At 50.9% G+C, this 12,416-nt stretch overlaps 2 protein-coding genes across 3 annotated transcripts in view; one reads left to right on the top strand and one right to left on the bottom strand.

The window, feature by feature from the left end:
• The window catches only part of POLE (DNA polymerase epsilon, catalytic subunit), a 45,893-nt gene extending 45,612 nt beyond the window's left edge, over nucleotides 1-281 (bottom strand). Inside the window, exon 1 of the mRNA XM_060612025.3 lies at nucleotides 172-281. Coding sequence (XP_060468008.3) covers nucleotides 172-233 — 62 coding nt within the window. The 5' untranslated portion in view covers nucleotides 234-281. The remainder of the gene's footprint in view (nucleotides 1-171) is intronic.
• A 105-nt stretch (nucleotides 282-386) lies between these two features.
• Nucleotides 387-10,630, top strand: PXMP2 (peroxisomal membrane protein 2). 2 transcript variants are annotated; one of them, XM_060612026.3, is made up of 5 exons: nucleotides 394-698; nucleotides 2,493-2,606; nucleotides 4,114-4,276; nucleotides 7,602-7,721; nucleotides 10,286-10,630. In XM_060612026.3, the coding sequence occupies exons 1-5, from the start codon at nucleotides 577-579 to the stop codon at nucleotides 10,352-10,354; spliced, it is 588 nt and encodes a 195-aa protein (XP_060468009.1). In that variant the 5' UTR covers nucleotides 394-576; the 3' UTR covers nucleotides 10,355-10,630. The 2 variants fall into 2 exon arrangements, with proteins under 2 accessions (XP_078292125.2, XP_060468009.1); XM_078435999.2 differs by lacking the exon at nucleotides 10,286-10,630 and having other exon boundaries at nucleotides 387-698; nucleotides 7,602-8,822.
• The last annotated feature ends 1,786 nt before the right edge of the window (nucleotides 10,631-12,416 follow it).

Below are 12,416 nucleotides of genomic sequence, written 5' to 3'. Positions count from 1 at the left end.
CCACGTCGCCAACCACAGACGTTCCCACACAGACCTCGGAGCGAAGCGCACGGAAACCCAGTGCGAGCCCGGGACCGACGCGCCGCACCGAGGCGTCCTGAGCGGGGCCGCCGCGGCCGCGCGCCCCAAACGCCCGCCGCCCACCCGCCCGGACGGCCCGGCGCCCCTCACCGGCTGGCCTCGCCGTCCGCGCCCGGTTCCGCGCGCCGCCGCCCGCTGTTCCTCAGAACCATCGCGCCGCGCTCGCGCCGCCCCGGCTCTCCCGGAGAAATTTGGCGCGCTCCCCCCCCAACTCTCGCGAGAGACCGGAAGCGCCCGCCGCTCCCTCTGGAGGCTCGCCCCGCCCCGCCCCGCCCCGCCCCGCCCCGCCCCGCCCCGCCGAGCTCCAATGGCCACGGCCGCCCGAGGGGTGGCGGCGGGATAGGGACTCAGGGAAAAGTGTGCGGAGGCGGTCGCCGCGCAAGGCGGGGTCTGTCCCCGGCCGCGCTGCGTGCCGCGGCGGGGCGGGAAATGTCAGGCCGTCCCCGCCTGGTTGCGGGGTCGTGGGGCCCCGGAGGGCGCGGAGCGCGGTAGGCGATGGCGTCGGCGGCGTCGAAGCTGCGGGCGGAGGCCGGGCTCGGGGCGCTCCCGCAGCGGGCGCTCGCCCAGTACCTGCGCCTTCTGCGGCTCTACCCTGTGCTCACCAAGGCGGCCACCAGGTCGGCGCGCAAGGGCCGCGGAGGGAACGGGACCGGGCGGGGGGCGGCCCGGAGCTCGGGGACCCGGCCACGTAGATGCATCCTGTGCAGGGATTTGAGTGCGAAAGGCAAAATGTCCGGGTGTCAGAATGACCTCCCAAAGGCCTTCGGTTAGCCCGAGAGCTCAGCAGAGGCGGCTTGGTGCATTCGGTCCTCACAAGTAGTTACCAGGGGCCAGACCGAAGGAAGGCACAAAGCGAAGGGCTCCAGGCAGACCTCCTGCCCTGGACGTGACCTCCTGCCCTGGAGGTGACCTCCGGCCCAGCTTCTCCGCGGGCGGTCGAAGCCTGACCTGCGCTTGTTCTGAGGTTAGAGTGGCTCAGGAGCGACGTGTTAAGATTTGTTTTTTTAGTCAGCTTTGCATTCGGCAGAAAGGTGACAATCCCCCTCCGCCCTCCGCACTCCCCCCTCCCCCGTCTGCTGGTCAGTTGCACCCTTTTATAAGTTTGTCCGCTTTTGTTAAAGCCAGCTTTTCATAAGTAGGTACAGCACGCTTCCTGCGTGTCAGGCATCAGCAGCAATCAAGAGGGTAGGGACCCTCAAAGGCGTTTCTGTTTTAGTGAAAGAGTAGACGAGAAACAGATAAATACATAGCAGAGATGAAGTGGTCGGGGAAGGTGACATTTGAACAGGAGGCCTGGATGAAGGGAGGGAACGAGGGGAGCCAAACCTCCCTGGGCAGAGGGTACTTCAGGTGCAAAGATCCCGAGGGAGGAGCAAGCTAATAATGGAGGGGCGGAAAGAAGACTGTGTTGCTGGAGAAATGAAAAGCCGAGAAAGGAAGCAGATGAGAAAGAGGTAGCCAAGGATCAGCTCAAGAAGGTGCTTATCACCCATGCAAAGAATTTTGACATTTTTAGCCCACAGAGCTTATCAGAAGGTAGCTGCAGACCAAGCCTTGGAGCAACCGGGCCTGTCTCCACCTCTCTACTGACATTTCTGTTGTGATCACTGTAGTTTACATGCGGGTGTAAGAAAGAATACAGGGAGGTCCCTCGCACACTTTGCCCAGTTTCCCCCATGGGTAACATTTTGTAAAAGTGTAGTACAATATCACAGCCAGGCACTGGCACAGACACAGTCCACAGGTCAGATTTTCCTGGCTTTCGTTCTGCTATCCCCACCTTTTGACATAGGGACCTTACACTGGGGCTGCCTTAAAAACCTGCTTTAGGGGCGCCTGGGTGGCTCAGTCGAGCGTCAGATTCTTGATTTCAGCTCGGGTCATGATCCCAAGGGTCGTGGGATTGAGCCCTGCGCCAGGCTCCGTGCAGAGTGTGGAGCCTGCTTGGGATTCTCTCTCTCTCCCTTTGCCCCTCTCCACCACTTGCGCTCTCTCTAAAAAAATAAAAAATTAAAACTAAAAACCTTCTTTAAAAAGGACTCCTCTCGGGGCGCCTGGGTGGCGCAGTCGGTTAAGCGTCCGACTTCAGCCGGGTCACAATCTCACGGTCTGTGAGTTCGAGCCCCGCGTCGGGCTCTGGGCTGATGGCTCGGAGCCTGGAGCCTGTTTCCGATTCTGTGTCTCCCTCTCTCTCTGCCCCTCCCCCGTTCATGCTCTGTCTCTCTCTGTCCCAAAAATAAATTTAAAAAAACGTTGAAAAAAAAATTTTTTTTTAAATTTAAAAAAAAAAAAAAAAAGGACTCCTCTCTACCCACCCCACCATGATCTCAGAACAGCCACGCTAAGTACATGCAGGAATGGCCCCCCTCTTGCTGGTTGCCCCCGTTTTCTGACGACATCTCTGTCCACAGTGGCATTTTGTCAGCACTTGGGAACTTCCTGGCCCAGGTGATGGTGAAGCAGCGGAAAAAAGAAAACTCCCAAAAGCTAGATGTCAGTGGGCCTCTCAGATACGCCATTTATGGGTGAGTTTCACAAAGGGGCTGAACTAACCAGCAGCAGACTAACCATGACAAAGCTAGGGTATCAAGACCAAGTCTCTGAAATAACCTAATTTTGAGAAATAATTTTTAAAAAGCGTGGAAGTAATCATGGGGAAAAAGCCAGAATGATGGGTAACATTAACTTGTTTTATGGTTTTCATTTTGAATCGCATGAGTGGGGGTGGCTGTCCTCATTGGGCCGAGAGATCTGAGGGCAGATAATTCACCTGAACCTAAATTAGACTTTCAGACACAAAGACCGTGAAAGAGGAAAACTACTCAAATATTGCCAGTTGTTTCTGTTATTTTCATAGCTTAACCAGAAAATAAATACTTAGGAATCCTGAAAAATGTCCAGTTTCGGAATCACTTTTGGAACTGCAAAGAACACAGAGATTCAGGAGTTTTACCCAATTAAATCCACGTCACGTTCTCCGGCCAACAACAGTGTTTGTATAGATGGATTATTTTGAAGTCGTGTTTTGTTTTTGATCTAAAACTCACAAATATCCCTTCGTCTTCGGAAGCCCTCTGGTTGCAGCCACCACAGCTGTCCTGTAATGTAGATAAAGAGAAGCCATAATCCTCCTGGAGGGAAGGAGGGAGTCCGGATCACCTGAGAGGCCTCACCCACTCAGGGTTTATGGCGTTGACTTCCGTTCCCTCTCACTGAGGACCCTGCTCCCGGCCACATAACCTGTGGCAGGACAGGAAGCCACAGCTGAGAACCACTTGTTTAAGGACGTTAGTGTCAAAAATGGGAAGACCCTTAGGTCCCTACCCCCCATTTTATTGCTGAATCTTACGGAACTGTGGATGTGTTTTACCAGCAGATGGCGTGGCTGGGTTCAGTTCTGTCCCAAGCGTTCTACACTTGGGAATGCACAGTAGCAGGACAGACTAGCCAGTGCCCAGCACCAGGCTTCACTCTTGCTAACTACCCAACAGGGTTTGCTGAGAAGCTCTAATACCAGGGGTGCCCCCACTTTCTTACTACTGAGCACCTCCTCTGAGCCAGGCCACGTTCTAGGCGCTGTGGACACAGCAGCGATGAGACAGACACAATCCGTCTCGTGACGCATACCTGTAGCAGGGCGAAGAGGGCACCACGTGACTAAACAAATGAGATGAGGACATGTAGTGATAAATGCTATGAAGGCAGTGAAACAGGACCTGGAATTGAGAGTGGCTGAGACAGCAGCTGGTGCGTTGTCCCGAACAATGAGGAGGTCTCCAAGCTGACAGTGTTGAGAAGGAGCTGGCCGCGTGAAGATCGATGGGGGATCTGGTCTATCAGGGACAAAAGACAATGCTTGAAGCAGATTCAAAGAAAGCCTGTTTTCTAGAAGGACCACACATACCTGTGTGGTCAGGGATGGGGGGCCCAGGGAGCAAGGCTTAGGACCTGGGGTTGGGGGGGTGAAGCTGGACCCAAGAAGGACACATCCAGGAAATGGCAGTCCTGCTCACCCCCGCTGCGGGGCCTCAGGTTCTTCTTCACAGGGCCACTGAGTCACTTCTTCTACCTCTTCATGGAGCACTGGATCCCTTCTGAGGTCCCCTGGGCTGGGGTCAAGAGGCTCCTCCTGGACCGCCTCCTCTTTGCACCGGCCTTCCTGTTGTTGTTTCTCCTCGTCATGAACTTCCTGGAGGTTGGTCGCTGCCTTAGTACTTGCGATAGCTCTTTGCGGGGCACAGCGATTCTTGACCTGGCACCCGTGGGTGGAATTCAGAGGGTCTGTGAACTTTCCAGCACACCAAAATTGAAACTTCTCTCTCTTGTTTTTATGAATGTCAGACACAAACCCCAGTCATATTGGCGGTACCTGTCGGTCCGCAGTAAGAAATCACGGAGGTCTTGATATCACACATCTCAAAATATCTTTTATGTTTCTGGACCCCCTGCACCTGGTTTCAAGTCTCGTCACTGAATGTGTTAAGGAAGCACATATACCGGTCTATCATAAGATTCTTTTTTTTAAAACAAATTTTTTTTTAACGTTTATTTATTTTTGAGACAGAGACAGAGGACGAACGGGGGAGGGTCAGAGAGAGTGAGACACAAAATCTGAAACAGGCTCCAGGCTCTGAGCTGTCAGCACAGAGCCCAACGCGGGGCTCGAACTCGCAGACTGCGAAATCATGACCTGAGCCAAAGTCGGCTGCTTAACCGACTGAGCCACCCAGGCGCCCCAATAAGATTCTTTTCTGAATATTTTGGTAGCTGTATTCAGTATAGTTCCCTGGTAATCTTATATATGTTATATAAACAGGATTCTGAGAAGGGGGTCTGTGGGACTCACGACACAGAAGTTTCAGGCCCCTAATGGTATCGCAGAAGCCTGTGCTAATTCAGTGCCTGAACATCATAAGTGCTCTGAAGAGGTTAAGAGACCAGCATAGACTGAAAACCTCACAACTCACCGCAGGAGAGGTGTGTTCACGCAAATCACTAGCCATGTCTGTTCTAACGTGCCCAGCCTAAGACCCTTCCCAGTTCACTACACCTCCAGCCTCTCACCATCTCTCTGTCCACTGTGTGCCTGAGATGTGTCCTGTTCTGCCCTGAAAGTAATCGTTCCGACCAATCACAGCAGGCAAATGCTTCTGCAGGTTTTATTTTGAAGCAGCATCTTGAGGTCTTGTTACTGAAGAGAATGCCCCTGTGGCCAAAAGTGATCCTTGCGGGGGAAGCAGGAAAGATGCATAACCTCAACCATGATTGCTAGTAAGTCCTTGATAGCAAAAAGAAGTGTTTGGGAAGCCGTTAGAAAACCTGAGGTAGGAAGCAAAGGATACCCACATTAGAAGTGAAGGTATAGGAGTGTCTCTTTTTTTCCTTCTAGCTACGAAAGGAATATATTTTTCATTAATAGACAAAAACCCTAAATCCGCGTATCGTATGTTACCAAGGTGTGTAAAGCGCCCAACATAAATGCCTTGTGTGGGACCACGTTATACCACACACACGATAGATGCTTCTGCATCTGCATTAAAAAAAATTTTTTTTAATTTGAATATAGGTGACCCACAATGTTATGTTAGTTTCAGGTGTGCAGCACAGTGACTCAACTTCTCAATACATTACACTATGCTCACCGCAAGTGTCAGCATACGACTCTGTTAAAATATCGCTTTCTCTCTTCCCTGCGCTGTGCCGACATCTAGCATTTCTTGATCATAGACATCATGTTTGGACCACACAGTGTTTGCTAGTCCACCGTATGTCCGTCCCTTTTCCAAAAAGGCTGTCCTCAACGTGTCCTCCCTGCGGTGGTACAGAGTAATACAAACGGCGGACATTTATGAGCGCTTGTTCCAAGCCCCGCGTTGAGCCCTTCGTGTCATTTGAGCCACAAGGCAACCCCATTTTACAGATGAGAAAGCTGAGGCCCATGGCTTAAGTTCTCATAACTTACGAGCCCTTGAATCGAGTCAGACCCAGGCTTTGTGACCCCAGAGCTTCTTTCTCCTCCACGTGAGGTTTGTTTCCCCACATTCTTGACAATCATGGTTATATTTTTCTTTTAGATAGTTTGCAGGTTGATATGTAAAAACAACATATACATCTTTATAAGGTTCAATATCTTTTTATACACCTCCTATATTCTATGAACTTTGCTTATTTTCTATCAGTGTTGGCTTTTTCTCACTGATTGTGTGTTTGTATATATTAAGGGGATCAATCCTTTGCCGGATACAAATTGCAGATATTTTCCCCATTTTTTAGGTGTTTGTCTTTTTTTTTTTAAATGTTTATTTTTGAGAGAGAGACAGACAGACAGCATGAGCAGGGGAGGAGCAAAGGGAGAGGGAGACACTGAATCCGAAGCAGGTTCCAGGCTCTGAGCTGTCAGCACAGAGCCCAACGTGGGGCTCGAATTCACGAGCCATGAGATCATGACCTGAGCTGAAGTCAGACGCTTAACCGACTGAGCCACCCAGGCGCTCCTAGGTGTTTGTCTTTTAACTTCATATAAAGTTAAACATTTGAAGTTACAAAAATAGTTTATTTATAGTGTGTTTCTCCATGCAGGAGTTTAAAAAATTCATGTATTCAAATATGTGATTCTTTTTCGTTGTGGGTTTCTTTACAGGAAGATACTGGAAATATTCTCTTAAACTTTGTTCTTTTACTCCTATGATATTATGTGCATTTTGACAAATGCAAACATAATAGGAATATTCTATATTTTCCTCCAGTATTCTTATTTTTTTAATTATATGTGGGAGATACACTTGTCTTGTTTCTTCCACTTCAATTGCAAATTATCTCATTGCCATTTATCAAACAATCCCGTGCCTTGAAGTGTCAACTTTATCATATACTGTCATTCTCATATGTACAGGCCATTATCTGGACTCTTCGATCTTTTGCTGGATTCTGTTTCCATCGTATGTCTTTTATTTTTTAGCTTTTAATTACCGTAATTATTAGTATTAATTACCATAGAGTATTTTTTAAATCTTCAGTAATTTAGGCCTCCCCTGTTATTATTTTTCAAGATAGTTATTTTTTATGCACTTATCCTTTCAGATGACATTCAGAATCAACTTATTGGGGCTCATTTTTTAAAAACTCCTGACAAGTTTTGCTTGAAAAACGCATCAATTTTGGAGGCCATTTTGGGAAACACGAACAGCCAGGGCATAAATAGCAGCTCTGGTGCCCGCTGCCAGCAGTACGGGTCACACCACTTAATCAGCTCTGCGAGGAGCGATGAGGGCCTGTGCGGGCAGTGGGCACAGGATGAGCCGCGGGGAGTCTCACCGTCAGCTTTCTGACCAGGTGACTGGCTCCTGATCCCCGCGGTGCTAATGAGACACACAGATGTGCTGTCTCTATACAAATGGAACAAAATCCACAGTTTTCAAAACCATCGTGTTAGGGTTTGGGGCCCTCCAGACCGTGGCACCCCCGCTTCAGTTCTGAGGGCAGTGGTGATCACTTACTGTCCACACTCCCGTCCTTTCCAGGGGAGAGACGCAGCTGCTCTCTCTGTCCAGATAAGAAGAAGCTTCTGGCCGGCGCTGCGCATGAACTGGCGAGTCTGGACCCCAGTGCAGTTCATCAACATCAACTACGTCCCTCTGCAGGTGAGGGCCAACTGGCACCATGCGGAGCCCGAGGGGGCCTCATCCTCCACCAGCCTTGTTCCTTCTTGGAACGATTGGTGGTTTTCTCTCCGCGCAGAATCATTAGCAGCTTTGGATGTGGACGGGCGAAGCGTGTGTCCACACCTCATCCCTTGGTCCCAGAAACATTTCTGAAAAGCCTCCAGTCCAGGACAGCTCGAGTTTTCCAGGGGCGCAGCGTTGCCAGTGCCTGGCCCCGCGGGTCACAGCTGGGCTTGCGTGCGGGAGTGGAGCGGTGGCCGTGCCCAGCAGGGTGTGGGGCAGAGGCGCGGCCGGCCTTACCCGCCCCGTGCGCCAGAGAGGCAAGCGGCAGGCAGGACCCTGGGGGCAGGGATGCTGTCGGGGCGCCGCGCACCAGGTTCAGCCCTTCTGGGCACCGGGGGTCGCGGCCCGAGGCAGGCTGCTGAAACTGGGCCTCCACTCTGAGCACGGTGGGAGCCTGGAGGGGCTCTAAGCTGCAGGAAGAGCTCACCAGGGCAAGGCTGAGGGGCCCGCCGCCCTGCGCCGTCTTTACACACCAAGGACAGCCCACCTGTGTCCAGCCCCAAGACCACGCCCAGGGCTAGCGATCTGGAGGCGGGGCTTGGCGCAGCGTCTGCTCACGGCCGTAGGTGTATTACAGCCTCAGAGCAAGGATTTGCAACTGCATTTTAGGAATACACTGCAGCCTTCCTACGCTCCCTCCCTCCCGTGAGGGTCACGCAGGGCAAGCTCTCACCCACCAACAAAACGCAGCAACGCTCAGGCCATGTTTCTGTCCAGGGAAGCCCTGTAAAGACCCAGCGCCTGGGGTTTGGGGGAGAGCTAGTCACATAGGCACCCTCTGCCTGGTGCTTACCAGAATTCCAGACTCCCAGAAGGAGAGTCAGTGCTCAGCAGAACTGCTTTGTTTTAGCGAGCAGTCCAAGCACAGAGGCCATTCTTATCCGTTGGGGAAAGGTAGGAACCCGCAGGAACTCTAAGTTCCCAGAGCCCAGGCGAGGGCTAGCCTCTCCGACGGGCCTTTCCAAGGAGAGCAGCCTCAAGCTTTTTTTGCACACCATTTAAGTAACCTACTTGGTTTCCCCCAGGGAAACTTGGTTTCCCCCAGTTCTGAGGCAGAACTCCCTGGAGCAGAGCTCCATTGCAAGGATGGGAAGAGGGAGGGAGGTGCAGGCTGGGTGGTCACACACACACACACACACACACACCAAGGAGTAGCAGAAAACCAGAAGGTGGCAGTGACACAACCACAGTCACTGCAGGGAGTTAAAGGAAAATGAAAATCAGTTTCATTGACTTTAACAACAATCCTCATCAGTGACCTTCCCAGGAGCAATTTCAGTGGCTCCATGAGGGCTGAAGCCAGACTGCTGTGAATTGAGCAGTGGGTGGGGAAGTAGAAAAGAAATCGTTAAGTCTGCGAAGTTCTCTCAAGAAGTGTGTGACGAGATGGGGAGAAGTGATAGGAGAGGGTCTCTGAAGCTTGGAGAGGCCATATTCTACCCTAAAGAGGGTGCACGGGGTTTGGACACAGGCAGAGGGATGCTTTGGACAGAGGCTCTTCTTTACTAAGACAAGAGAGTGGTGCCTGTTAACTGGTGACCTCCCATCCATACCTCTTTCCCTGGGGAAGGCAGAGGCCAGGGCGGGGCCACACTGAGGCAAAAGGAGGTAGGATGGGTACTTCGAGGGGAGAGGAGGGGCAAACCTGTAGAGGACGGCAGAGGGAGCCGACTGGAGACCCTCGTGTGCGTGGACCTAGGGCCTCAGCGTGGCAGGGGAGCAGGGAGAATGGAGCTTTGCCAAGGAGTATAACCAAGGAACAGGAAGGGAAGGCAATGAGGGCTTTGGGCCTTGTATTCTAATGTATGTAGCAAAGGAAATAGACACAGAAAGGCAGAAGGGCTGAGGATGTGAAGGGGTCTGTGGATGGGAGAGTAGGAGAGCCTGGAAAATGGAACCCTTCTGGGCACCCTGGGGACAGAGCGCCAGGAGGCTGTGGTCACGGTTTCCATTTGAGGTGGTCGCAGGCAAGTGCCTAAGGGGCAGTGAAGCTTATTAAGCAAATACTGAGCACCTACTACATGCCCCACTGTTCTAAACTCTAGGGGTACAGTGATTAACAAGACAGACCAGACTGCTACTTTCATGGAGCTTATATGCCAGGGAGACTCCCTGACTAAAGGCATTTCAGGTGGGAGTACATCCATGAGAGCATCAAAGCAGGGTAATGGCTTGGGGTGGGGGGGGGCTGGCGGCCACCAGTGGGCTGGGTGAGGCCACCACTTGACCAGTCCTGGGCTGGGAAGCTAAGCCAGGAGCTAGTGCTCAGCGAAGGAGGATGTGGGACAGTTCTTGTCAGTTTCCCCTCCTGGCCTGTAACATGGCTAGGCAGAGTCCTGCTCACCCCTCCAGCACAGTGCTCAGTACAAAGTAAGGCTCAGTGAATACAGTAGTAGGCGGATGGGCTCAGTCCCGGGGGATGGGTGCCTGGGAAGCGCAGTCAGGACTTCGCTCACTGTGGCCTGTGTTCGCTTTGGCAGTTCCGGGTACTTGTCGCCAACCTGGTGTCTCTGTTCTGGTACATCTACCTGGCCTCTCTGGGGAAGTGAAGATGGCCTGGAGTGAACGCAGACCACTACCCAGCTGTGTAGGGACACCTGCCTAGGGTGAGAGAGCAGAAACCACCTGGTCAAGACTGTAGCTGACTCCAGATCACGGGGTTCAAGATGGCGAAACAATCTGTTAATGTAAGAATCTCGTGTTTTAAAAAGGTAGAAACCGTCTTCGGGTGATGCTGCCTCAGAGTCGTAAAATGCAGTAGCAATGATTGCACTTGTCACCCTGAATTGAGTTAGGACAACAATAAACTATAACGTAGCCTTTTCCGTGATGGTTTTAATTTCTCAGAAAATTGCTGTCACTTTGGAAGAAGAAATGGGTGGCTAGAGGGCTCAGATTTTTTTTTTTTTTTTTACTTTAAAAAAAGTTGTGGTTAAATCTGTTCTACAACTGCTTACCTCCGTGGAGCCGTTGGAAAAGGGCCCTTCTAGAGCAGGATTTCGCCCTGCGAGAACCATACGCCACCTTTCAGTGGATTTTCTGCTCTGTTATCACTCATTTGTTAACCTTCCTTCTCACCTTTTCTCATTCTCAATATCCCATTCTTGTTTCATAGCTACAATACCCTTGGATCTTAATTTTATATTAAAAAATCTCTCTTCTGTTGCATACGCTGTTTCTATTTTCTCAGGGTTCACATTTTTTTTTCCTTTCTTTCCTGTTTTGCTCTTTCTCCCAGTCAGGATTTCCCCCAAAGTCTGCTAATCATACATCAGTGTTTAAGAGTCAGAGCCACTCAGGTGGTACCCTCAGTGTGGGCTGACCAATTTGGCTGGAGATGACCCATTTTCAGTAACTGAGGCCTTTTCTCTTAGACTGGTCAGTTTTCCCAGAGAGAAATTCTTTAATTTCTTGCCCAGGAGAAGGGTCGCGGTTGTAGCAGAGCATGGTATAAGCGTAGTGGCCAACATTCTTGTGGCTAACTAGAGGAAAAGAGTTAGAGGTCCTATTAGTATGTGAACTCCCTAATCTCAGCTGTACTGCCGTATCTTCGTCTCCGTGGTCTGGTGTCCTCAGGTCCACGGTCCTTCTGGTTTAAATCCTCCGGAATGAAAGTCTTCTGCCATGATGGCGGTGAGGTATTCACCTGAGGGTACAGGTCACGGAGGGTGTGCAGACGACAGTCTCTTAAAGGCTCTTCAACCAGTCCTCCTTTGTCCAACCCTATCCCCTTCCTAAGAGGTGGTGCTACGGCCTGTAACTCCCAGATTCTTCCAGACTCACTGGACTAACTGAGCTTGTTCTTGGTTTCCCCACAATACTGGCAACTGATGCTCCATTTCTCAGGTCAAAGGTGATCTGATTTCCAGCTCCCAAAATTTTGTCAACTGATCTTTTTGCTTTGTTTCTTCCTGTGGACTAATTTTTTTCCTTTCAAAATCTTTTTACTATCATTTTAGTAAGCAGCCTTCTGGAAGAAAGAGGCATGAATGTATAGTTTCAAGACACCATGTTTGTTTGTTTGTTAATTTATTTAAAATAATGTTTGAGAGAGAGAGAGAGCACGAATGGGGGACGGACAGAGAGAGGAGACAGAATCTGAAGCAGGCTCCAGGCTCCCAGCCGTCAGCACAGAGCCCGATGTGGGGCTCGAACCCATGAGCTGTGAGATCATGAGCTGAGCCAAAGTCGGACGCTCAGTCGACTGAGCCACCCAGGCGCCCCCAAGGCACCATGTTTAAACAGAGATCTGGGTATTTCTGTGGAACAGATGCATTCTCCAAAACCCAGAGTGATTTTTTCCAACTCTTGATTTTGGCTCAGGTCGTGACCTTGAGGTCATGAGATTGAGCCCCGCATTGGGCTCTGCACTAGGTGTGAAGCTAGCTTGGGATTCAATCTCTCAATCTCTCTCTCTCGGCCCCTCCCCATGACACACACACACACACACACACACACACTCTCTCTCTCTCTCTCTTAAAGAAACATTTAACAAAGTATGTCAGATCATGTCAATTTCCTACTTAAAAATCTGCAAAGATGACCCAGAAATTCCTTTTCTGGGTACATACCCCCTCCCAAACTGAAAGGGACTTGAAGAGATATTTGCAC

This window comes from Panthera onca, chromosome D3, assembly GCF_046562875.1.
Source record: "Panthera onca isolate mPanOnc1 chromosome D3, mPanOnc1 haplotype 2, whole genome shotgun sequence".
In the NCBI taxonomy this organism is placed as follows: domain Eukaryota; kingdom Metazoa; phylum Chordata; class Mammalia; order Carnivora; family Felidae; genus Panthera; species Panthera onca.
The sequence above is the reverse complement of the archived record's forward strand: the minus strand, read 5'-3'. Positions and strand labels throughout refer to the sequence as shown.

Excerpts from the sequence above, each read along its gene's own strand:
- PXMP2 (XM_078435999.2), top strand. The coding sequence starts at position 577 with ATGGCGTCGGCGGCGTCGAAGCTGCGGGCGGAGGCCGGGCTCGGGGCG. Across the intron at positions 2,607-4,113 it reads CTCAGATACGCCATTTATGG|GTTCTTCTTCACAGGGCCAC; the intron begins GTGAGTTTCACA and ends GCGGGGCCTCAG. Across the intron at positions 4,277-7,601 it reads TCGTCATGAACTTCCTGGAG|GGGAGAGACGCAGCTGCTCT; the intron begins GTTGGTCGCTGC and ends CGTCCTTTCCAG.